This window comes from Botrytis byssoidea (assembly GCF_014898295.1).
Source record: "Botrytis byssoidea strain MUCL 94 chromosome Unknown BBYS_001, whole genome shotgun sequence".
Taxonomy (NCBI): Eukaryota; Fungi; Ascomycota; class Leotiomycetes; order Helotiales; family Sclerotiniaceae; genus Botrytis; species Botrytis byssoidea.
In genome coordinates, this window is record NW_024065842.1 from 2,027,248 (window position 1) to 2,052,901 (window position 25,654).

Consider the following 25,654-nt stretch of genomic DNA (forward strand, 5'->3'; position numbering starts at 1 on the left):
ATACTATTGTGTATGACGAATGGGGCCACGATTTTCTTGGGTATCACAGCACCGGAATCTCGTGGAGAAAATGAGGCGACTCGATATTCCTGTACACGGTCTTTACGGAGAGGCAACTTTCCTATGTTTTGCCTTTGGAGATTGGAAGATGGGTGGTTGGTTGCGTTGTGGTGATGAAGTGCTTGTTTGTAGTGAGCAAGTAAGCGAGTGGCGAGGAAAATGCGAGAGGAAGACAGTGGGTGGTGTTTTATGGTGTGGGTTTGCATGGTGCAATTGTTACAGGTGGTGAAGACGGAGGTTACACTCTTTGCGGAGGATAGCGATGCATTGCATGGAGGAAAACCTGTTTGAGCGTTGGAGATGGTGGGTGGGTCAGGAACATAAACGTGATGTTATGAGTGAGCGTTGCATTGGGGGCTCGCGCTTCTTCTGGGCGGCGATTGATTTTCTCGAAATCATGATTGATGACTTACGGATACATTTTCTTACATTTATGATGATGAAGAAAAAAAACTTAGGGCTACCTTACTTTACAAATTTACTATTTTATCTACCTTAGCTTGGTTGAATCGTTGAAACTGTGCTGTTTTATGATGTGTCTGGAGAGCTCGTGAAATGACAAGACGGATTAGATTCATGTGTGATGTGTCGAGGAAAGTGCGTTATGCAGGTGGTTGCTGTATTTGGATGGATACATAACACCAGTGATAGCGTAGAAAAAGAACGGGTGAAATGTTCCAACAAGAAGGCTCAGAATGTAGCTTAGATAGATCAAGAAGGGATCGAAGACCCAAGATCTATCGTCCACGTGTAGCAATCGAACATTGCGGGTGTCTAAGACGATGCAATGTTATGTATGCATTATGCACTTTCTGGATTGGCTTGTGTCTTTTGACTTGGTTAGAAGGACAACCTAGAGTTATACATGATCAATGGTAAGGCAAGAGGGTACATTGCAACGCACTCAAGTTTCAAGATGTTATTCCTTCTCAAGCATATTCGATCCACTTGCAATTCGTAGAGCACAAATAATCTGTCAATCTTCCAATGTTTCAATTCATTCGTCCACATATCATCTACACATGCCCCAAAGTTATCCCTCCAAATCTATTTATATACATTAAAAAAAAGCATCTTCCATTCTCATGAAATAGGTATCTCTTGACATGCAGCTCCGGTATCTATTCCCATTTTCTACATGAACTCCACTATATAGCACCACTAAAGTCTAGTTCGAAGGCTCTTCCCAGCTATCAGCCGCAAATAGTCTACTAGCCCACTTCAAACTCGATCCTCTTGCCTTATTATTATTATTTCTTCCGTTTCCATTTCCATTTCCGTTTCCGTTTGCGTTGCCCTTCGCATTGGCATTTCCTTTGCCGTTTCCTTTAGCGGCAGTGGTTGCAGTTGCCTTTGCAGATGAGGTGGACGAGGTTGTAGTTGTAGATGCAACAGCTGCGTTAACGCCTACGTTTTCTACAGCGAGAGTCATGACAGGGGCTGCTTTGGATGTTATGGAGGCGCTGAGAAGGGCTGTTGGTATTGTTAGTTGTATGTTTTCATTATGAGATTGGATTAACATACCATTAGCACCATTGAAACCCTTTACGCCGTCAGCGGAACCAGCGGCTTGATTAGCGGCAACAGCGACGGGAAGATCAACGTTGTTTTCTTGGACTTGTGCTTCGATTGCTTTGAGTGTTTGTGCGGTAGAGATAGTATTGGCGCTGTTATTGCTAGCAGCAATATCGGTTTGTTGAACAGCAAAACAACCACCAAAGGGACCGGCAACGGCATTGTTACGGCAACGGACGGTGCAGATATTTCCAGTGGAGGCACCAGTGCAGGCAAGGTTGTCGGGCATTTGAACAGTGATGTTGAAGTCTTGAGTTTTGGCTTGAGATAGTCCGTTGACTCCCGGTACGTTATTGGTGACAGTTAAGTTTTGAGAAATGACACCAGCATTGCTAGTCTGGTCGAGATCACATGTGTAGGGGCCGGCTCCATCTGCGTTGACTTGATGGATGGTGACGGTCATCAGTGTACCGGCTTTAACTTTTGTGACCGCATTGGCGGAGAGGGCATTTTCGGTGTTTTCTCCTACATCAATGTTGCCGCTCAATTCCGTACGACCACATTCATTGACGATGTTGGCTGCGATTTCGGAATCACGAATAATGGTTGTGTCTTGTTGACAAGGACTGATGCCGGTACAATTTCTTGCGATAGCATCGTCGACTAAGCAAATTAAATTAGATTAATATCCCGAAATATGGGGAAATTTAGATTGAAAGTTTACCTTTAAATCCAACACTTGCGGGGGATCCCGCAATACCTTGAGCAGCAAGGATAACACCGTGGGCTTGAGCAACGGACAATAATGCCGCTTGAAATAAAATTGAAGTATACATATTGACGATAAGGAAGGTGTCCTGCACTAAGAAATGAATGAATAAGAGTTAGATTATAGGAGAATCGCCCGGATCCTGTACAGAATTGAAAGAGTCTAAAGTGTAATGAAAAAGAGAGAATTGCGAACACAACTGGAGATGCGGATGTAGATGTACAAACGGTAAAAAGGAAAATTCTCCTGCCTTTTAAGAACTGTGTACTAGCAAAACTTCACGATACAAGTTCGTCATGGGTAATAGTTCATATCGCCTCCTGAATAATAATGCAATTCTCCTACAAAATCTGTTGCAGGCAACGTGGATCTTAGGAATATTTTTGCCTGCCTGTCACTGAGGTCGGTACTTTCTCAGTACTGAGCAAGAATAGGAACTAATTCCCACCCATTGAAAACGATTTCAGAAACAACCCAAGGTCGTCATCTCATGCCTGTACGCTCATTGTATCGTATTGTTCAGATGTTCGCCGTATCAGATTTTTCAGATGACAGATCTTGGAAGTCAAAGCAAGCTTACTTTGACTCCAAACTTAGATACAAAAGACTCTTCGTTGCCTCGACAGAATATTGTGATACAGGACGCAAGGATACTACCTCGCATCTTCTGCCCAAAGTCTTAAGAATTGAAAAGAATACTAAGATATCATCCTGATAAGTAAAGAACTCAAGACGTCTGACCCGCTGCCAAGGAGGGACTGTTAAGATGGGGCTTTGAGCGGCAATGAGCTTTGAATAGATTAACGGCAAATAATCAGACCAGATTTTGCAGTAAGATAGCAACGTTGAAACCAGTGCCAAGGTGTTTGGGGCGAAAGGAAGTAAAGAAATTGAAAATCTCGTGTTTGTTGTCTGAAGTTTTGACGATGGTGTTTGAAGTGAGTGGGGTTTAGTCCCCTGGGAAATCCTCATTGGGAAAACCGTAGCCCTATCTTTGATCCGAAGTATCTCCGTCCAAAAACAAATTATTCCGCTTCAAGAATTCGAAGTCGAAACAAGTCTATTCGTAGCACATCTGGAAATCATCCGATACTTCTTCTTGTCTTGAATATGGGAAACTCTAACCGTGTATGAAGAAATGGTGTCGGCTATAGAAAGAAACACGTATTACGGAGACGGCACAGTCAATTTTGATGACGACCGCTGCAGTTACGGGACCGAACGATAGGAAATATCAGGATATACGGCAAATCAAACAAAGTCTGCTTGTCCGCCACTTGGTAAGATGATTGCCAAACGATCATGGAACTTGACGCCACAGATTCTTACATTGAGTGGCTTCAAGAATGTGAGCCATGGCGCGGGTGTATCGTCAAGTCTCCAGCAACGGGTCACCCTTAATAATAAGGAGAGACACGTAATTCCCCGTGCAAAGTCATGGCTCGGAGCAAAGTGACAGAACACCACGGAAAGACCTGATATCAAAACTCGCAGTTTATTGAAGACCCGTTATAAGAGGAACAGGAAAGCGTTCTCGCGCACAGAAGATATTTGCGTAAGCAAACGTTGTTAGAGCAGACACAATGCTATTTCTAGTGCGATCACTCGTTCCCTTGCTCTAATTGTCTTGTTCGAAACGAGCAATCGACATGTCATTTTGGAAAAGAAATTACCAAAAAGTGGCGAATGTTGGGGAAAAGTATAATTGTCTCATTCGACGACGAAAAATCATCTGAAGTTACAGAGCTTGAGCCATACCCCATGTCTCAGGTCAGCGCATTTGAATTTGCAAAGCCTAGTGGGGATAACATCACAACGCTTGGTATCTTGAAATTGATATAGCGCCATGACACCGAGCCGATTCCCTCTTTACCAAAGCTTCGACAGACAAGAGCGGGCTACCAGAGAAGTACAAGAACTTGATGCGCCAGCTTCCTTCAAATTAGTTATCGGAAGCTTCCCTGAGACTTTGTTCCGAGAAGTTAGCCATCGATATTATCAATTGGATGAAGATATTTTCCCAGATAATCTCAATAGTTGGAACAGTTCATCCCTTTCTATGCTTGAAACGGCTGCACTTGGATTGTTGGAATATATAAAGTTCTTTCCTGTGTTGTTCTTTCCATATTTCGGTATCACTCTCCAATTCCCACCACCGGAGTATAATCCTACCCTAGGCTCCAAACATGCTATCGATATGTCATTTGATAGTGTTGTGTGCGACTACAGCCAGTCTAAAATTCGCTCGTTGCTCTACCTAACAAATGACATGCCACTTTGATTACTGTTCGAGCACGAATCATCTGCGCGTCATCCCTTAAAAGTTTCGGGTGTACCCGAATCTAGCAGAGCTTTAGCGCTTAGAGCTACTCATGAAGTTCTAGTTTATCAAAGGGCCTTGTTCGATATCCTCTTTCGTAGGATTTCATTTCTAAAACTACGCACTTTCGACGCTGCAATTCTTGTAGGTGCCAGATATGACATGTATTCTTATGAGAATAGAAATTATCTAGTTGACACCCTTCAACAGTTTGAATGGGCAATGAAGCGGTTTGATCTACTGGGTAATCAGAATGTCATGGTCAAGGCTGCATTGAGCATACCCGTGGACTGGAAGGCGTGTACGTCTGTTCAGATAAAAGCTCTTATGTCAGCATTAAACATTGCGCCTTGCATATAGTCGTTTTCAAGTAGCTTTAGCCAAACCCAGAATTTTTATTACCCTGCGACCAATAACTGACTTGTGTTTGCAATCTTTTTTTCTTTTTTTTTGGCATTAGTTGCGCCAAAGGTAATGGATTGGGCGAGCATATATGATAGTGGCATCGTCAATCCCAATCCCAATACAACATCTCGTACAAAAATGTGGCAGCTTGATGGGGATTCTTGTGATCACAGCTTTTGGAGATTTATGAATGATCATGTTTCTTGACATAAGGGATATATAAATCATTTCGAGTAAGATGATATAACAGAGCGGAATGAGGCCAACTCGCAACCTTTAAACTCGAGTGACAGGGCTGACTATAGAAAGCTCTATATGACCAAGAACACGTGGTGTAACTGCCTTTCATTTACAATGACAAACTCGTACTAACCACGAAAAGTGGTCTTCTACAAACGTGGCGTTAGCATTTAGTTATACTTTAGCCAACCTTCTATCATTTGGGGAAAGGGATGCACAATAAATATTCCATAAAGGCAGCAATTTCACACTTTTCATTTTATTCAGATAGTGATCGTCTGAGAAGAGCAAACGAAAGTTTCAATTAAACATCAATGTTCAGTACCTGTTGCCTGTGGGACTACCACAAACCGTCCATCTCTCAGGCCCGATGTACGTCTCTCAGTACAATGGGGTACACTATCCGCAACTTATTGAAAAAGCACCTAGCTCTCCAGCTCTTAGGCCTCACGCGCCTACCTGCCAAGCTAGATAGATAAAACTGGTCACGTGTTGCTGCTACGATTGATGTGGTAGAGAGAAGCTATTGTGAAGAATGTAGTCATCGACACTTAGGTCTCGATCAAAGGGCTAAAGGCTACATAGTTCATAATGACGGAACGCCACAATGTCAAGTAGCTCAATTGTGGTGGGGGCACTCTTAAGTACATGATGTGCATCTTGAAACTGCTTCCTCTTGCGAGTCCCTATGATATCTTTCCATCACAAAAGTTTTCATATTGAGCTCCGTGCTCGGCCAGCTCTTTATGGCACTCGTACTTATTTGCATGTGAGCTTGTTGAGCTTGCTCTCTAAAAAGCAGGTTGCAATGCCTTCCAAACTCCAGCTGCATGCATGCAGTAATGCTTTCTATTATATTTAACTCCATCTGGGTAGTACTACCTGCTAAATACTACAATGGGGCTTCATCATGCGCTCCACATGTTTATTGGATCACACGTACAGATTCACGCTCGAAGTGTCAGGATGGGCGTGTATACATCAGCTAACTACAAACTCAGATCATTGAGAGCCTATTCTTGACAGGAACTTGCACATGCCACTACGTGTCCGTTACATTGTGCGTCCGTTATGCTGTGCGTCCGTTGCACTGACTCAATTCTCCCAGACTATCAATACGAAATACAGCGCGGAAGCTTACTTCCAGGGAGGTAAAATAGATAGCAACTGAGAGATTACGAATGTCGCCGCCGCTACTGGTCGGAATGCCCATAGCGCAGTGACGCGGAGACCTGCTGCTATCGATTTACAGAATAAACCCTGAATCACACTTCACTACGTTCGGACTAGTTTAACTGATAAGCAGATGGAACAATGCTCATATAAGCAGTAATTAATCAGCCGTCTCAACAGCATGTCAGTCAAGATACACGACGTGATTGGGGAGGAAGTGTGGGGTATGCGAACCCTGCATCACCGAATTCCAAAAGCCTCATGGCACGTCTACTCAACCATATTGAGATTTTCCATATTAGATAGCCGTCTTAAGGTTTCGATTCTACAGAGTGTTTTTTTCCACAATATCATATTTTCGGCAGTTCGGAATTCCCACGTATATGCAGGGGTGCCATCGCTTGTCTTGCCTCTTTTCGCTAAATCCGCCTTCGTAATTGAACAGTGGACAGCTGAAAAAATATGCGTGCTGCAATGGAACATAGCCGTTGCGTCGGATTTGGTTAGTTGTTGACTTGTCTCTTTTTCCACACCATGTGAAGAAGAAGGGTACCGAGAGCCATGCTGTATCGAGGGTTATCATAAATAGACTTGAGCTTTTTTACATCTGATGTTGTCGGCATTGTATCTGAAAGCAATTTCTTGGAATTTTAGGTCGACACTTATCTTTGGTGTCAAAATTCAAACTATCAAAATATCTACACGGACTCCTCATTGCCATTCGCATTGAAAATGGAAATTGCTGCGGTAGAGGATGTGATTGCCATCGCCAAGTTGCCAACTACCACAGTTACTACAATTGAGGTGGAGTCACCAGATCAGGAACTTTACTTGCTTAATAGAAGAGATGAGGAAGAGAGAGACAGGTGGGAATCTCGTGAGATATTTCGATTTATCGTATGTACTAACGTGTCCCAGGCTAGATCGACAGAGCAGCACCATCAAAGTTATCAGAGATGGACACGTCCTTGACCCCCAAATCCCCAAGCGAAATGTTTCCAGAGTAGCAGATATAGCAACAGGTACCGGGTATGATAGCTTTGTTCCTTTAGATTAGCAAATTCAATACTGACTCTTACTCAGCATTTGGCTCAGAGAATTGGCTGAAGAATTTGCAAACGGAGGATACAACGTCCCGGAGACAGTAGGGTTTGACATTTCTCCTGACCAATTTCCCAAGAATCCTGCTCCGGAAAACAAGTTTGTATTATGGGATATGACAAAGACTTTCCCTAAAGAATACCACGGCACTTTCGATGTCGTGCATATACGACTCGTCGTGCTCGCGCTGAAAATCGAACAGATCAAAGGCGTTGTAGAGAATCTAGTCGAGTTACTCAGTAAGAAGAGGCATTCTCAATCTGCAAACCCAGACCAACGAAACCATAACTAACCAACACAGAACCCGGTGGATATCTCCAATGGACCGACATGTCCTACCGCAACGGTTTACAGATGACACACTCCGCTGATGAAAGCGAGCCCTTGTGGAAAGCCGGGGTAGACAAAATGTTCAAATACTGGGGCGACCAAGGATTTTCCTACGATCCACCTGAGCACGTAGAAAAGATTCTCGGAGCTTTACCCGTGGAAGATGTGCATGTGACCGATCATACGTTTGCACCCTATAAAAACCCAGAAATAAACGACCTGGTGGTTGAGTGGCAATCGCGCGCCAAAGCGCTGATCATAGAATTGCTATCGTCTCGGAATGGATTGAGTGACGAAGAAGCGAAGATGTCCGCGTATCTTTATCGGAAGAAGGCTGTCGAGATGGGAAAGCGGGGCGTGATATGGAGGTCACCAATGGCAACTTTGATTGCTCGAAAGAAGTAGAAGTTGTAAAGGATCAGGTACAAGAAGCCAACCTTCGTCATGGGAGATTTGATGTTGATGCAATGCGAAGTGTGTAAGGGAATAATCGCGGCTGTCTGGGAAGGCATTCACTCTGAATGAACCGACAATTCAAGGAATATCAGGTGATTTCATGTTTCTGCAAAATTTGCGGAGTGTTGCCGACACCGTTCTGCCAAGTGAAGACGTTTCCCTGAGATTAACAATGAATTTCTTAACTCGTTGTTCTAGCCATAGGTTCGTAATTAAAAGCATCCCAAAAAACACCACCAAACAATACCACTCATGACACCAACCTATCTATTTCTCCATGATCTCCCAACGGTCTTCCCCCTTTTTTCCGCATGTATATACATAATCACTATCCCACTCAAATTCAAGACCCTACCCATTGCGACGGCAGCCAAATTTATGCGAAGTCAAGTCAATTTAATGCATGGTGATGGCAATTTTACTCAAAAATGATAACAAAGCACATTTACGATCATACGAGGGGAACTGAATCGATAGGTAGCAAAAATTTCTTCTAGTTGATTGTCAAAAGCTAGTTGTACCTAGGCTCAAAACCGGGGCCATGAAGCCACCACAAATGTAACCGCCAAAGTAGTTTATTTAAGCAAAGAATTCTGGTGTCGCAAGAAAGAAGTTCATATGTAGCAATATGATAAACTTTTCCGGGTAAAGAAGAGAAATAGAAACAGTCAACTAGATGGTTCGTCCAATCTGCTTCAAAATGTAAACCATATGAGGCTTGTCGTGTGGCTGACCCAAACTTCCCCAAGTGAGTTAAAATTGGTGCAAATCAACAGACCAGAAAAAGATGGTATCTGACAAGAGTATAGCTAGCCGGCAGGAACCAAAGTGGGTAGCATGAAATTGACATCAGATCGTATGGATGACTTTTGAAGGGAAGGTTAAAGTCCAGCTGCTCAATCTAGGAAATGTTAGCAACGAAAAAACTGGGTAAACTACTTTGAATAGGGAAGTAAAGGAATGTCATCCTACAGTGTGGTGAAAAGGCTTGGGCACAAGGGCTGCGATGAAGATCATCCTCGTCGTCATCAAAGCCATATTCCTCACGTTCTGCAAGGCTTGTACCTCGGTCGTACTGAGAGCGGCGGCGACGTTGCTCATCACGTAGATGTTGGCCAGCACTAGGCGCAAAAAGACCTTCAAAATCTTAGCAAACGTGCTAATTTGAAAGGCGATTAGATGATGACTTACCAACATGTTCCGCATTCTCACAGCTTCGCTTGAGCTTGGAAGCATTGTCAGATGGAGGAAATTCATCTTCCAAACCGGCAACATTAGCTCCATCGGAGTGAGTTAAGAAGAGCTACATCCATTTGTCAGATACATATGGGGAAATCTCAATTATTGATAGAACTACCTTTGGTCTGTAGTGTGGAGGCTCAAGCATAACAGAAGAGTTGCGAAACTTTTGAATCAAGCAGTCTCTGCCTTGAATGGTGGCATAGGAGACTTCTGCAACTTTATCACTCTTGAATCGATGCCACTTCTGGTTTGAGCGAGCGAGAACGAACTCGATGATGTCCATAGGATCAACGAAATTGATGAAAGCGTAGCCGACATTGCAGTCGTTCGAGAAGTCAATTCGAAGGTACATGAAATCATATCTTCCGAAGCTAGACTCATCAACGATGCTCTTTAACATGGCTTGGTCGACCTTGTTTGGGATATTTCTCAACATCACCTAAGAAGAAGATCAGAAATGAGCAGGCTTGCGAGAACGATCATACACTTACAGTAGTTCTGACATCAAGGCCAGCATTAATCTTGTTGATATCAACATGATTGTGATGACTGGCAGCATGATTAGATGTTCCGCGTCCTCGAAGTTGTCCCTGGGGTGTGCGAGCGACGGGAAGCTGGCGACGATTACCACTGCGAGCTACGTCACGAGAGTTAGGAGTCTGAGGACTCATGTAACCAAAGTTATTACTATAAGCCTGTGGACTAGTTGGGTAGCGCTGGATACCTTGTTGAGCAAAGTGACTCGCGTACATATGTGGCGAGTATGCCTGTGGAGCAAAAGATTCATAAGGCTCCATAACCTGCGAGGGTCTATTTGTTGCAAGTGCAGCAGGGAAACCTGTCTGAAAGGCTAGGGGTTGGCTGGTGTACATGCCGCCCATACCACTCACGACGTATGGAACTGTGGTCGATGGTAGCATTCCGTAATGGTTTGTGGTCATATATTGAATACCTTGAGGATTTGGGCTACCAGAGTTGAACATTGCAGCATTGTTAGGAAATCCAGGAGTTTGGGGGGCCTGAAGTGACATGTGTCCAAGTACATCACTAATATCAGCATGTGGAGCTGAGCGACGTGTAGGGGTTATAGCCTGTGCCAAATTGTTACGCGAAGTGCCACGATTCTTTGCAACATCAGGTGTGTGCATCTCACACTTCACAAGAATATTCTGTACAAAAGTCAGTGACGTCCAATCAAGTGAATAACGAGAGATGATACATACACCAATGAGCTTGTTGTTGCAGCGTTCAATCGCACGAGCCACCATTGCGGAATCGACGAACTCTGCACATAGTCGGAAGGTGCCTGCTTCTGTTGCAAGAAATTTTTGCCATGCATATAATTCTCCTTCAACGGACAACAAGTCTCGAAGACTCTCCTCGAATACCTTCTTATCAATGTTGGTGTGTGGCGGATATGTTGCTGTTAGCATCACTTGACCCTCGTGAGCAGAGTACACGGTTCTTGATTGGGGACTGATAGCCTGGGGAGATGTTAGTTCCTGTTTACATGAAGAAAGAAGGATTTCACGAACACCACCAAAGTCATTGGCCTGTCGGAATATTAGTTTTTGTTGAATGGGAAGTGTAGATTTCGACAAACCTTGATGTATTCAACGGCGCAATCGACATGATCGACCTTGATTGCAGTATAAACTTTGGCTGCTTCATAGATGTTGGACATCCTAATGTAGACGACATTGTTTTTTGTTACTTCGATTCTCTTGCCGCCAGTGATTATGACTCCAGCCTTGTTCAATTTCTATATCGAGATGTGTTAGAAAGAGACACGATGAACAAGCGAATGGTAAGGTAAAGACATACCTCGAAAGAGTATTGAACACAACTGTTGACATCTACCTTTTGGTAGATATCCGTAACTCTGATGCAACGAGTGGCACCAGTATCCGTGCTGAATTTCTGGGGAACTATTAGCAACTAATATCAGGGTGGGCAAAGAGAAATCAGAACTTACACCATAGCTGGTGACCTCAGACTTACGGACTGGTGATTGAGAAGCTACCACATTGTCCAAGTACTGAATTGTACCTGGAATAAGGGTAGTAGATCCAGATCCGTTGGCGATAAGGTTTCCCGTAATTGGCGCACCAACTGCAGGCCCGTAGAGGTGCAAGGGTTGAAACGCAGAAGCGGTCGCAGAAAGTTGAGCCGAAGCCCTGCTTGTGGTGGTCCCAGTCGTTACAAAAGGATCATGTTGATTAGCGGCTGTAGTAACAGAAGATGCACGAGAGTCTGTTGCCGACTGCTTGGGTACTCTGGCATCTTCTGGAGAGATGGCGGTGATGGCAGTGTTGGGAGTTCCTTGGATGGACTCAAAAGCGCCATTGGACACCGGGGAAGGTGGCGATTGACCATACGAACGATTGAATGATGACATGCTTAGGGAAAAAGTTATTGATTCCAGAGGCAAGAAGAAGAGGTGTCAAAAATGGATGCCCCAGGGACGTGAAAATTGTGTAAGTTATTGGAAAAGGCAGTCTATGAGTTCAAAATGAGTGTAGGTCAGAGAGTATTGCTCAAATGATGATACGTCAATCACCAATTGATAACAATCGTTGAGATGCTTGAAGGTTGAAGGATTGTAGATTGGACGAACAAACCAAGGATTTCGTGTACGTGTCAAAGAACAAACGTAGAGGAGATGGAAGAAGATCAGATTATCAACAACAGTGCATTGAAGACTGCAAGCGGGAAGAGTCGGGAGAACGGCAAAGAAAATTCAGTGAATTCCATCAAGGTTGATCTGATATAAGAAAGAATCTCTGAGAAGAAGGAGGATGTTGATAAAAAGTGGATTGCCTCGAGAGGGATGTGACGGGCAGTTTTTGAGTATTCACCTTGAGAAAGTTAGGAAAGCATGAGCATGAGCAGGACGGGAAAGAACCATGAACCGATTCCGGGAGAGAAGCCGAGAAACACCATGAGCATGAAATTTACTAGGTAGGTACATCATGAGAGTCAAACATGTTTGTTATTTCTTCTAAGCATATATACCAATGAGAACATCCAAAATCCGGAATTGACTGTCTACTGGGAGTCGTTGTAATCTCCATGTGTCTTATTCCTGCCATCATGACCTCGCTGTCTTTTATTTATGTGAAGTATGAGCGATTCTTGAAATAACAAGAGTTGAATTCCTCACTTTCCCCGTGCCCCTCCTTAATTGGCCGTAACTCCGCCGAGGCAGCAATCAAGGCCACGATGGAAAGGAGACGGCAAGGCAACTGCCTAGTACTATGTAGATATTTACAAGAATTACCAGGTAGACAATTGGAATCCCCTTGAAGTATTGCATCCCGCGTCCGATCCCGTCATGGCCCGAAGCAATGCTTCGGAAGCACTGTAGTTATTGCCACGAGGATCAAAAGCGAGGAGGCATCCCGTTCTTCAAATTGAGATTCTCTTGAAAACTGGGTGTGGCCGGCACATACTACATAGGTCACATGATGCCCGAGTACCTGTGGTCCTTGTATGCCGGATGCCGGGAATAAAGACGGGAAGGTATCTCGGGAGGCCAGTCAGAATTTTCTCTTCAGATTTATATCGTGTGAATGACCAATCTCTCTTCATTACCGATGGATCGGAGAAAACACTAACAAGTACGAGAGGTTATTCGGACTTTCAGTTGGGTAACCTTGTTGGCTGCTCAACAGTCAAGTTGTTGAGTGGCTTAATCTCAACCCTCAATTGGCCTCGAATTCTTTCTGGATCTTGATTCACATCCAGCAACACTCCTTCCATTCACTACAGCTGGTCGGCTTGAATATCTGGCTTTGAGTTGAGATACCGATTTACTTTATTTTAGCTATAAGGTATCTCATTGATTTGAGCCTAACCGAATGTAGAACTGGGATAATCTTTATAGCTAGATCCAGCAGGATCATAGGAGTAAAACAAAAGAGTGTCCTGGCGGTCAAGTCTCTTGCTTCATCGACGATCGTCTCTCATGAGAATCCCTCCTTCGTTCTTTCCTCTTCGTCAAGAAGGTCCGGAGTCGCTGAGCAGTAGCGAATCTCGAGACAGTTTGGTGCCTCATCCAAGACCATCACTCTTAATAGATCTAAGACATAGCCTAAGGAAGTGATGACTGAAAAGCTCTAACCATTATTTCTGTACTCATAGATATATATTAAAGGCGTGAAAAGAAATAAAAGAAGAGCAACATAATCCTATCCGTCGGCTCTGATGATATGAAAATAGTTGAAGCCGGCACATCTTCGGTAATGGATTGAGTAATCATCAGAAAGACTCAGACTCTGATGTATACCTGGTGTGCACACGTACATCATCGCAACTTGAGTAGAGTCTTTCAATTCCTTGTCTCTCTTTAACAGCTGTCTCGAACTCCCAGTTCTCTGCCTAATAATATATCTGCATCTTTGATGTCCTTGAAGAGTCTCTTGGATTTATCATCATACCATACATACACTTTATGAGGGTTTATTGAGGGGCACAAGAGATCATTTTCAACACCACAAAGACTCAGACAGTTGTTATTAAGAGCAGGCCTAGGTTTGCCATTTCATTCTATCAAAAGAGGTTGTATCTTAAGCTTACCTAGCCACATCGTAGGAGGTTGTGAGTCCGAGCTTGACCTAGGCCCAAGGTTAATCCGATCCGCCTTCAGCCTGGCCCTCGAACATCAGCAGGAAACCACAAGGGAGGAGAATATTGTATTACAGGTAGTTCTTCATTGATATTTTATGGTCCAAACTGGAGCCTTTCATGGTCTAGATTGTCGATATAAGCTTGAAACCCGAGTTCTTCAGTATGCCGCCTCGAAAAACTGTGCAATATGATGATTACAGGCAAGCTGTTCAACAGGTAGGCCTTGTCACAATGTCTATACTACTCCTATAGCTGACCCACGGAAACAGATTATACTGTCTTCCTCTGATGCCGATTATTTGGATCAACTAATACCCGCCCTAAAGGACGCTACCCTATCCAATAGAACTTCTGGACTCATACGAAGTCTATCACAATATGCGGACGACCGCGAGGCTGACATCGAACGGATTGGTTTGACCAAACATGAAGAATTCCTAGCATCCGTCAATCAGCTCCAACAAGTTCGAGAAGGAACCTCCCAACTTACATCCGAAATCCTAAAGCTCAATCAATCCATTCAGGCGAGCACAGAAAAACTAGCTGCGCAAAAGGAGGCATTGGTGGACACAAGATCTGTTCGTCAGAATATTGCGGAGGCTTCTGAGGCGTTAAAGGAATCCTTGAAAGTTTTACATGCCGTCAATCAAGCACATGATTTGATACGGAAGAAGAAATACTATGCAGCTCTGAAAGCGCTGGACGATTTACAGAACGAGCATTTAATTCCAACAATTCAGAACAAATACGCTACCCAACATACCCTCGCAGAAATAATTCAAAAGTCGATTCCCTCCTCTCAGAAGGCTATCTCAGAAGCAGTAATGAGTGATTTGAATACCTGGCTTTATCGCATTCGTGAGACGTCTCAGTTCCTAGGGGAAGTGGCATTCTATCATACAAATATTCGACGGAGCAGGCAGAAGGAGCGCATGGAGGCAAATCCGTATCTTCGAAACTTCAAACTAAATTCAGCCATCGAGCTGGTCTATGATGAAAGTGAAGAATTTGACGTGTTGAATAATGAGGAGCTCCAAGTTGATTTCGACCCCTTATTTGAGTGTTTACATATTCATGAGGCACTCGGTCAGATTGAGAAATTCAAAAGCGAATATGCTGCCACAAGAAGGCAGCAGAAAGATTTATTGCTGCCCAGCTCCGTTAACTTAACCGATGAAGAGAGCGAACATTTCTTAAGTGCCTTGCTGGAAGGCATTGCTGGCTTCGCTATAATAGAAAAGGCTACTATGCGGAAAGTCCATAATTTGCGTTCCCCAGTTGATGTAGGCCGAAATTTGTTGGTGGCAAAAGTGTAGATTGGCTAATATTCTCTAGGTTGATGAGTTGTGGGATTCGATGTGTCATGCCGCCATCAACGCAGTATCCAAAGCTTTGGATGAATTCGATAACCCGGATGTTATCCTGCAAACCAAAAATGTGATAGCATTGTTCATCCAGACAATGGAGGTAAGCTTGCAAAACACGATGTAAATTGTCAAGAATACTAACTTTAGGTCTTAGGGCTGGGGATATTCAGTGGCCATATTGGATGCTTATGTGCTTAAGCTTTTCTACAGATATGCTGATTTGTTAAAACGAAAATTCAGTACAGACTTTCAACAGGCCAGTAGCTTTTCCGAAATTCTAGTGGATACGGGGCTGACTTTTACCAGATTGTGTCTACGGATGAATACATGCCTATGCCTGTCAATAGCGAAGAAGACTTTGACAAAATCATTCAAGTCAGTTGGTATGTTCCAGACAAACCAAAAGAAGAGTACACGTAAGTCAAAAGGATTGTCATCTGCTTTTATCATTCTGACGATTGCTAGATTCCCTGGTGTATTACCATTCTCCCAGATGTACCCGATGTGTTGTATAGATATCAGGAATTTCTTGAACCGATTTTACTTCATAATGGATGATCACTTTCAACAGCCAAATATTATTGATGAGACACTTAAGAAGGTATGCATGACTGGCTCTGCTTTGCTGCTCTCATACATACTAATTTCGTCCTCTTCCAGTCGATAGATGAGCTTCTGTCTGAGGATATCTGTGACCCGCTCGTGGAGAAGCTGAGTACCCAATACCTGGGCCAGATTGTCCAGATTCTCATAAATCTGGAGTATTTCGAATCAGCGAGTCGAGAATTAGAACAACTTCTCTTGGCCGCACGATCATCCACATCAGCTGGTGGGCCAATTGTTCTTGCTGCTACAGAGAAGTTCTCGAGCAGTAAGAAGGACGCGGAAAAGCGTATTTTCGAAGTAGTCAACTCCAAGATAGACGATCTGGTCGAGACGGCAGATTATGATTGGTAAGAATTCTCGGTTCATTATCATCTCTCCCAGATTTGACTAACGATTCACCCACTCTAGGATGGCACCTTCTCTAGTATCCGAGCCCAGTAACTACATGCAAACTCTTACAACCTATCTTTCCAACATTATGAGCTCCACTCTCCTTACCCTCCCCCGCGAGATCAAGGAACTCATTTACTTCGATGCTCTCTCGCACGCCGCAAATATGATCCTGGTAAGCTTGACCTTGACCATCTCCTGATTCACAACAACTAATCACTCACCAGGCTATTCCCCTTTCCCCCGAAGTCAAAAAAATCAATCCTCACGGCGTCGCCGCCCTCGCAAAAGATGTAGCCTACCTCTCCGAATTCGTCGATTCCCTTGACAACGCTCTTATTCTCAAAGAGAATCTGGATGAATTACAACAAACAGTTTATTTGATGCAGACAGACAATCCGGATGAGTTTTTCGATATCAGTACCAGGAATAAGAAGTTCGGAAGAGTGGATGCTTTGAACGGACCTAAGATTTTGGAAAAGTACGTCCGCTTGCTTGTGATATGATGCTTTCAGAAATATTGTGCTTCTGGATATATTCTAACTTTTTATTTACAGACTTACCCACACTATTACGAGTCCGGCGAAGCCAGATCGCCTTGCTGGATTTTCATCAAGGTTTGGCATGAACAAGTCGTAGATATTTAGACACTTCGATCACCCCTTCTCTCCGTGGTCAACAAGGACAATTTTTATGATCCAATGCACGTGCCCTAAGGTATTCATCCGAATATCATACATCAATGCCGAATTCATCATCATCGTAGGTATTTAGGGGAAATTGTATCGAATTCGCATTCACATATCCTGCGCCTGTTCTTACTGCAAAAAACTACAAAGCTAGACTGCCTGAAAGATCATATCATATCTCCTCCGAACGCCGTCCCATCACATTTGACCGCCAATCAACAACGACTAAAGTATGGACCTCCATCATCTTATCCTACCTCATAATCTCGCTCGCCTTCAGCATCAGCATCGCCGTCACCACCTTCCTGGCGTGGGTAATGATGCGTAGCGTCGGTATTAACTGGATCTTGACGGGGTTGATGTGGGACTTGGTACATTTGCTAAGGCTTTGTTAGATGAGGGTTAGGGAGGGGTAAATTGCATTAGAGGGGTGATGGGGGACGAACTTGTTGAGGTGGAGGCATGGCTGGATATCCATATATCTCATTCATCTCGCCATACATTGGCTGTTGTGCGCCATACTGGCCAGGTTGACCGGGCGGAACTTGTGGTTGATACATGTTTGGTTGGTGACGATATGGGTCTTGTTCTGGAGCAATGCCATGACCACCGAGAGAATAATCTTGAGGCATGGATTGTGGGTGAGGGGCGTGACCAGGCTGTTGTGGAATATTGGATTGTTGGGGAGGAAGCTGTGCTGAACCGGGAGCAGCACCGGGAATTTGTGGTGCAGCTTGTCCTGAACCAGAAGGTCTTTTTGCGTGAGCTGCGGCTTCTTCACGTGGAACAATATCAATCAGGAAATCAAACATGTCCGACTTGGCCAATGCAGAAGCAATATCCGATCGTTGCAAGGTGCGACGCTTATTTTCTTCGGCGTGGATCCATGCTCTCATAGTAAGTTCCGTGATAAAGATATCGCACCCCTTGGCGAATAGGATTGGAGCTTCGGCGGAAATCATCTTTACTTCGGGATCGGCCTTCATGACTTTCTTGATACGTGCGAGGGGGAGTTGATGAAGCTTGTAGTCATGAGTGTCACCCTCAAGATGATTGATGATTTGTTGCCAATAGGTCGTGAGAATGTCCTTATATTGTCCATGCAGACCTTGGTTTACCTAGCAATCAAATCAGCTCTCGTCTTCCAAGTATCTAGATCAAAACTTACATTTGCCCACGCTCCTGTGTAGAATTCTGGAACGGGCGCAAAACCTTGTTGAGATAGCTACTATATCATTAGTGGAATTCGAAGCGCATATATCCAAGTTATTCATACCAAGGCACTGGCACCTATTGCGCGAAATCAATTAGTATTTGCTTGATGTAGATAGAGTAATCGAGAAATTGAGAGACGAATGAGTGGAAAGATTAAACATACCATAATGACCTCCTTGACTTGTATCATAAACAGGCTGTTGCGTCTGCGCCGGTCGTTGTTGTGAAGCGGATGGCTGCTGCTGTTGTCCATGGGACGAGCCGGGTGGTGGAGGATCCATATTTGTTTTTATGCTTGCTTCTCCCGGTTCGTATTGAGGTTGTACGTAGGTAAAGATCTCGAAAGGTCGCGCTTCTGAAGTCTTTAAATGATTCCTCTAGTTGTCTTACTACGGCCGAGATTAAATGGCGCGAAGTGTATGAAGAGATAGAAAGGTGAGCCAAATATTGTGGGTACGGTCGACTTGTCTTCGTCTTCGAGACCGAGACTCAAGATTCGTTACTCGGGTGTTAGGTGACGGTGAGCGACAGCAGGCTAGCTGCAGATAGGCTGACCTGAATGATTTTGGAGAGGTTCAAAGTGACATTGAATGCCTCTTTGATTGAGGAGCTTTGGCTTGCGCGACGACCGCGATGGATGGAGTAGCTTGTTTATGGAATTTGGGGGTTTGATTGGTCGGAAGTTAATAAGGTTGTGGGAGCTTGATTGATGGGCGCACCAATTGTTTAGATGGTGGACGGATAAATAAGCGGCGACGCGGGGATTGGATGAATCATTCACCAGTGAACATGCTGAGGGGAAATTTCAGTGCTAGCTTGGCGGTTGGGGGTTGTTCTTCGGCTTGCTCTCAAGAATTTTATATGTTCAATGGAAACTTCATTTATTGAATAATAAAATGTTCAATTGAATTTATTAGACATCTCTTATGATATATATTACTATGCTACTTCAATGATACAAGAACTATGTCATCTTTACAGGGTTTTTTGACAGCTCTTTCTTTCTTTTGTGCGTTGGCTCACTTTATGAACAGGGCGAACAGTGAGGCAAGAGTGTAAGGCAAAAGGTACGTGGAGATTGGCACGACTGATGGATAAAGTAACGTAGGATTCGATTTCCATATTTTACCGGCAGAAAAAGAAGAATGGAGAGTTCTACTTCTAGTTCTAGAACTCCAAGAGTTTATAGACGCTTCCCAGTAGGATTTCTTCGTGTGTATTGATTTCTGCTTGTGCGACTTCATCTGAAAGACTCAAAGTCACGAGCACGGATATTTTGATCTGGTAAGCTCCGTGATAACTAAGCTAGGATTAGCTTAGTTTGCAGAAATAAATTTTAGGCGACCTTGATCCACCAGGAATATTTAATTTCTCTTAAAGCTCATGCAATCTTTCTCAACCTCGTTCCATTTAATATCACCACCATCATCATCATCAATAAAGATGGCCGACAATGATCTTTCTGATGTTCAAATTGAGCAATTGTTGAAGGATGCTGAGGAGCGGTTGAGAAATGCAAAGCAAGTCATCGTGAGCGATGATAGCTCTACCAAATTTTCTCTTCCAAAGTAAGTTTTACCCACGTTGCGACTTGTTCAATTTTGAGCTTGGCTAACATACATTCTCCTTCACAGCCTTGGTAAAACCTCAACGTCTGCAATCACTCCATACATCACATCGACAGGACACGTGGATGCTTCTCAACTCGTACCCGCCAAGGACAGAAAAATGGCCAATGGTGTGCGAACGGTAGAAGATCCAATTGTGACAAAAGCGAAAGCTGCAAAGGTAAGAAATCAATCTTCTTCATCTCGCGATGTGCCCTTCTGTGAGGAAAATTTATCCCATATAAACGGACGCAGGACCTGGCCCCGTCTTGGGCGTCAACCTGCACAAGCTGAAGACCTTACATTCATAGTTACTCTGAGAAGAAGCCACTATACTAGTCTTTGGAAACATGTTTTTGTTATGAACATCAAGCTAATATCATTGTCAATAGGCAAAACAAGCTACTGCTGGAGCCAAGTGGTACAACATGCCTAAGACTGTGGTCACTCCTGAGCTCAAGCGCGACCTTCAACTCCTCCGTCTCAGAAGCGTATTGGACCCCAAACGTTTTTACAAGAAGGATTCGGCGAGAGCGGAAGTTCCAGAGTATTCTCAAGTAGGCACAGTCATCGAAGGTCCTACCGAGTTCTTTTCGTCCCGCCTCACCAACAAGGAACGCAAACAGACCTTTGTCGAACAAGTTCTTGCAGGCGAGAAGGCAAACCACAAGTTCCGCAATAAGTACAATGATATCCAAGCTGCAAAGGCTAGTGGAAAGAAAGAGCACTACAAGAAGATGAAGGCATTAAGAAAGAGAAGATGAGCGCATTGAGAGGTCGGAAAACATCACGACAAGTCAACCTTCCAGACTTGATTACAAACTACAGGCACGCCTCTGACATGATCTCCATGTTGAACCGTGTATGCGCTACACATTCAAGAATGTCCAACTTTGATCACAAACATATACCAAGCTATCTTGATGAATACCAGAGTCTTGGTCACGTTGCTACAGACGACTGTCTCTTGCAAGTTCTTTTTGCTATCATTTTATCGGTATGTTCAAACTCTTCTCTCATGATCCCCCCCTCCCCCCAATATGTTGTGATGAAAAACACAGTCAACAGTTATCCCTGTCTTAAAGAATACATGTGGATTTTATAATTAGACTCTGAACATATTACTCTCCATATCCTTTGTTGTTCAATCTGGTTTCAAGAATTGTTACTAACAATTTCATCAGATATTCTCAGTAGGTACTGTACTAAGTGAGGTGGTTACAATCACACTTTGATCTACCGCCGCACAGCTTCACACGCAGTATATGCGGGTCAACACTCAATGTGGTTGATCCTTCAACAAATAGTATACCTCATGGGTTCTTCTCCTCTTTCATGGGCAGAGGAGTCGAGAATGCTCATGGCACTTCAAAAGCTAAGTCCGCTCTCATTTAATTTTTCGATAGATTTGGTCATCCATCTAGCCATCTTTACACTTTCAGAATAAAGATGCAGCAAAAGAACATGATGCCTTCATGTATTCTTTAGATACACTTGAGCACACAACAAAGAAATGAATAAATAAAGCTCAATAACAACTCTCTATCGTTACAAAATCCCATGGCTTGATGAATCTGTGACTAAGTGTAGTGACCCAGTGTTCTTAAAATTGTGCCACCCTCCCACAAACTATAATTTAGTAAAGAATAGATCTCAAACTTCCAGATGGAGCGTGGTGTTGAAACGCGAATCTCTCTTCCTTGGCGGGATGCGCTGCGAGACAACAACTTCTCGACTTAAACCTTACAATAGGACCCCGCGGTACTGTGTCGAAAGTACTACAACATATCCACTGCACCTTGTTTATTTCAGGGGCTGCCCGTGGATTTTTCCAAGCTCAAGTCTATTGTGTCTCATCAAATAGACCGTCGTTGGCTTCCCCGAAACTGAACCCACGTCTTATTACACCTTTCAAAATTAAGTATCATATTGTGTCCAATTCGTTTTATCACGATCATTCTTTCACTACACTCCCATCGCCGATTTTTTTGCTGATGATAATACTGTTATTCTCACTCCTGTTGGACTTTGTGACGCTGTTGTTGTTCACTCGCTTGGCTTGCTGGTATGTAGAGGAGGGTTTTGAGGGACTCGGATAACTACTGCTGATTTATTTTCCTGTGGTTAAGAATTCCCCTTTTGTGACATTGAGCCTTCTTCGTTTTGTGAGGGAGTATTAGGTTTCTCGCTGGCATTCATGGGTTGTGCATGTTAGGAGTGGAGGAAAGACTTGTGGATTTTGTTGGTAGATTTCTTGTCGAGTACTCAGTTTATGTTTTGACGATTCTGTAGAGAATGGTATCATTTTCTTAGCAGTTTAGATTGCAGTAATGCTAATGTATTTCCTTTTGATGCTGCTCCGTAATGGAGCAATCGGCTTTGGATCTTTTACTGGGGAAGATGGAATACAGAGAGGGTGCTATACCTTTTGGGAACGGTGTTGAATGGTTGGAATAGAGAAGAGCAATAAATGAGAACCTTGAAAGAGGATTTTGCTGGGGCATATTTTATGGAGTCTTGAGCCATCATTGAGAAGGTTGGTGTCTCGAAGTAGACTGTAGTCTCTTCAACTGCTCCCTTTCTAGAACGGATCGCGACGATAAGAAGGAAGGAAGATCGGTGCACTCACATAAAGCGCAAAAATAGTCTATTCACCTCGCAAAATTACGCAGGTACATCTAAAATGCAAAGATCACTAACCTTTGGCCATTTTGGCATACATCTGGCGGTGAAAGTGTACGCAATCAAGTTCATACGTTACTCACATTCTTTCTAACAACCAGCACATTCCTGGCTCTGGCTAGACGCCGTGGTGAGGCCTAACAAGCTCTGTATGTGAAGAGAGCTCGACTCATATGTTTTTGTCGAACCAGGAAGACATACACGCGAGAATTAGAGACGGCAGGGAATCTGATACCGGGCTCTTCTTATTTATAGTAAAGCCGATGAAGGTTCAAGGGGTAGCTCAAAGAAGATAGCCCAGGCCTAGGAACATTAATGGTGTGCGCAGTCACTCTCGATAGACTTTTAAAATTGGCTCCCCTCGGACGTACATCATCCACCTACATCGGATATCTTGAAATGAGACGTGTTTATCGATGCCAACATCATTACGATTTCAAACAAAGACTTGTGAAAGACTACAGTTCAATGAATCAGATATTGACAAAGGTTTCTTGAAGGAAAAAAGAGGCATGTTAGTAGTAAATGAAAGATAACTAAAGAAAGTGTTGTGAGATATTCTATAGTCGAGAAATCTCTGTCAAGTCTTTTCTTGATGCTCTACACCAGCCGGTGCAATGTTGACTATATTCTTTAGAGATTTATGAAGAAGCGTGTCAACCACCTTGTGGGCTAGAAGTGAGGTATCACCACCAGCATTATGTCTGAGCAGTTTCTTCCTAAGCAGACTGACACTTTACTTGCCCAACTACTTGGACGCCATATTCTCATCATCCAATCTCATCTATAAATCTCACTTAGAACATATAATCAAACTGGGGATGTATTAAGAGATGCCCGCGTGCTACTTAGCTCAGGCGTTCATCTCAATCAAGGTGTGACGCAGAATCTCGAAATCAACGTAACCTGAGGATCAAAATTACCCGGACAGCTTATTCGTACGAAGCGTCTATTACCCACAGAGCTACTGATACCCTGTTGTCCCTCATTCATCCGAACTTTCAAGGTCAAATGAGTCGAGCGGTGATACCACCGGTAAACGCTGTGATTTTATGATGCTGGCCCCCGGTGAGCTTTGAATTTGCTCCCGGTGATCTCAATTGACAGGAGTAATTTTGGGCGTTGGCAAGCTTGACTAGAAAATGCCTATAACTTTCCTTAGATCAAACACTATTGGTAGTATTTAGAGTTGCATACAAGTGCAAGGCCTATCGTATCTCATTCTCCAGGAGAGAACAATGCCTGAAAATAACGAATGAACATGAAGATGGTTGAACTTGAAAGTGCCTTTCGGATAAACATCGGCTTTAAATATCCGAACCTCAAATTATTTGATATCATAGAACTCTACCCAAAAAGTACAATTTAACATTTCTCATAACTTTGAGCCAGGCATGGCTACTCCAATTTTCACGCGCATACCATGGCGCGCAACCAGTAGGCCGGGAGTATCGGTATGTCAATAAAACGCTTTACTGTGCAAGGAAGGAACACAATTGACAATACTCGCAGGCAAAACCAGTCTTCTCGAATGCCTTCAAAACACCACAATGTGCGGTTGCACCATTCACATCACAGTCTGTTAGATATGCATCGAATAAACCGTACGCACTTTCAATTCAATTATTGGAGCTTGGTGACTAACGATCTCTCAGTGATGCACCAGAACCTGCTTCTGCAGGGACAGCCTCGATGTATTTACCTCGATAATCTCATAGATTGGCACTATCTAACCAGTCGACAGAACTCCACCCACAGCAGAGCCTGCCGCCGAGGAACCATCCGACGAAGATATCTTCAATGTCCGTTACCCCCGTAACGTTCAAGCAATCTACCTTAAGCCCCTCCGCCGCGAAGCCAAATATGGAGTCCCCTCATGCGATCTCCAACTGCGATCTTACAGTATTCGTAACCTAGAGTTCTTTTCCGATTTCGCTCTCCGCGCTGCATATTATCTCAAATTACCTGCATATGGACCTGTACCACTGCCGAGAATGATAGAGAGATGGACTGTACCGAGATCGCATTTCGTTCATAAGAAGAGTCAGGAGAATTTTGAGAGAAAAACGTTGAGGAGGTTGATTCAGATCAAGGATGGACACCCAGAGACCGTGAGCTTATGGTTGGCCTTTTTGAGGAAACATGCGTACTATGGGATAGGAATGAAGGCGAATGTTTGGGAGTATAATAAGATTGGTGAGCTTCTTCTTTGCTATGGGTGGGAATATCACTAATATGTGCATGAATAGGTGTGGGCAAAGCTATGGATGCTAGTATGGAGGAGATGAAGGAAGTTATGGAGCCACAGTGGGAGTTGTTTGGTAGAGGACAGAGTACTGAGACTGCGGATAAGGTCATGGAGATTTTGAATAGAGAGAGCTTCAAAGCGGCTGCGGGAGGTAGCGCCCCGGGCATGAGGGTCGAGCCATGAAGTAGACTTGCTTGAAATTTATGGAAACATCCAACAAGGGTTTGACGAATGAAAAATAGACATCAAGAGGGAACACACATGGCCACACATGGACTGTGGAGTTTGGGACAAGTCTTGACGTATGATATGTATATGTAAAAGTAAACGAATCAAGACACTAGCATCAATGGACTTTTACCGGGGAAATGTCATTCTGCTGCAAAATTCACCCTGATATGAAAGTTTCTTCGTTCCAAAGTTGCACATTGAAATCGAGAATAGTCACGTGCCTATGAAAATCAAATTTCAAGGCAGATCATCCCACTCGCATCTCGCGTGCAGCTACCCCTCCATTTCTAATCGCCTCCCAAAAAACCCCCAAGCCACCATGCTTAAAAGCTGCCCACCCCGGCGGATACTTCAGGACGTGAAGTCACGAATCCTGCAA

General features: G+C 43.7%; 8 protein-coding genes across 8 annotated transcripts; 5 read left to right on the top strand and 3 right to left on the bottom strand.

Moving 5' to 3' along the window:
* Positions 1-1,228: 1,228 nt before the first annotated feature.
* Positions 1,229-2,411, bottom strand: EAE97_000604 (uncharacterized protein; the record flags this gene model as incomplete). The annotated part of the gene is made up of 3 exons (XM_038871114.1): positions 1,229-1,533; positions 1,585-2,238; positions 2,300-2,411. 3 exons carry the CDS (start codon positions 2,409-2,411, stop codon positions 1,229-1,231), a joined length of 1,071 nt encoding a protein of 356 aa, XP_038738475.1.
* Positions 2,412-4,190: 1,779 nt separating this feature from the next.
* Positions 4,191-4,625, top strand: EAE97_000605 (uncharacterized protein; the record flags this gene model as incomplete). Its single annotated transcript, XM_038871115.1, has 1 exon — positions 4,191-4,625. The coding sequence occupies one exon, from the start codon at positions 4,191-4,193 to the stop codon at positions 4,623-4,625; it is 435 nt and encodes a 144-aa protein (XP_038738476.1).
* Positions 4,626-7,214: 2,589 nt separating this feature from the next.
* EAE97_000606 (uncharacterized protein) lies at positions 7,215-8,318 on the top strand (the record flags this gene model as incomplete). The annotated part of the gene is made up of 4 exons (XM_038871116.1): positions 7,215-7,348; positions 7,401-7,511; positions 7,566-7,822; positions 7,885-8,318. 4 exons carry the CDS (start codon positions 7,215-7,217, stop codon positions 8,316-8,318), a joined length of 936 nt encoding a protein of 311 aa, XP_038738477.1.
* Positions 8,319-9,265: 947 nt separating this feature from the next.
* On the bottom strand, positions 9,266-12,009 carry EAE97_000607 (uncharacterized protein; the record flags this gene model as incomplete). Its single annotated transcript, XM_038871117.1, has 10 exons — positions 9,266-9,270; positions 9,342-9,506; positions 9,561-9,672; positions 9,727-10,050; positions 10,103-10,780; positions 10,835-11,095; positions 11,147-11,164; positions 11,215-11,373; positions 11,436-11,531; positions 11,587-12,009. 10 exons carry the CDS (start codon positions 12,007-12,009, stop codon positions 9,266-9,268), a joined length of 2,241 nt encoding a protein of 746 aa, XP_038738478.1.
* A 2,393-nt stretch (positions 12,010-14,402) lies between these two features.
* On the top strand, positions 14,403-17,242 carry EAE97_000608 (uncharacterized protein; the record flags this gene model as incomplete). Its single annotated transcript, XM_038871118.1, has 10 exons — positions 14,403-14,456; positions 14,510-15,523; positions 15,576-15,707; positions 15,762-15,863; positions 15,914-16,023; positions 16,073-16,208; positions 16,268-16,560; positions 16,622-16,778; positions 16,831-17,084; positions 17,161-17,242. 10 exons carry the CDS (start codon positions 14,403-14,405, stop codon positions 17,240-17,242), a joined length of 2,334 nt encoding a protein of 777 aa, XP_038738479.1.
* A 298-nt stretch (positions 17,243-17,540) lies between these two features.
* On the bottom strand, positions 17,541-18,788 carry EAE97_000609 (uncharacterized protein; the record flags this gene model as incomplete). The annotated part of the gene is made up of 5 exons (XM_038871119.1): positions 17,541-17,672; positions 17,739-18,410; positions 18,461-18,517; positions 18,569-18,582; positions 18,671-18,788. The coding sequence occupies 5 exons, from the start codon at positions 18,786-18,788 to the stop codon at positions 17,541-17,543; spliced, it is 993 nt and encodes a 330-aa protein (XP_038738480.1).
* Positions 18,789-19,950: 1,162 nt separating this feature from the next.
* On the top strand, positions 19,951-20,878 carry EAE97_000610 (uncharacterized protein; the record flags this gene model as incomplete). Its single annotated transcript, XM_038871120.1, has 3 exons — positions 19,951-20,075; positions 20,142-20,295; positions 20,507-20,878. The coding sequence occupies 3 exons, from the start codon at positions 19,951-19,953 to the stop codon at positions 20,876-20,878; spliced, it is 651 nt and encodes a 216-aa protein (XP_038738481.1).
* Positions 20,879-24,190: 3,312 nt separating this feature from the next.
* On the top strand, positions 24,191-25,227 carry EAE97_000611 (uncharacterized protein; the record flags this gene model as incomplete). Its single annotated transcript, XM_038871121.1, has 5 exons — positions 24,191-24,250; positions 24,309-24,400; positions 24,452-24,490; positions 24,541-24,992; positions 25,046-25,227. The coding sequence occupies 5 exons, from the start codon at positions 24,191-24,193 to the stop codon at positions 25,225-25,227; spliced, it is 825 nt and encodes a 274-aa protein (XP_038738482.1).
* Positions 25,228-25,654: the final 427 nt, after the last annotated feature.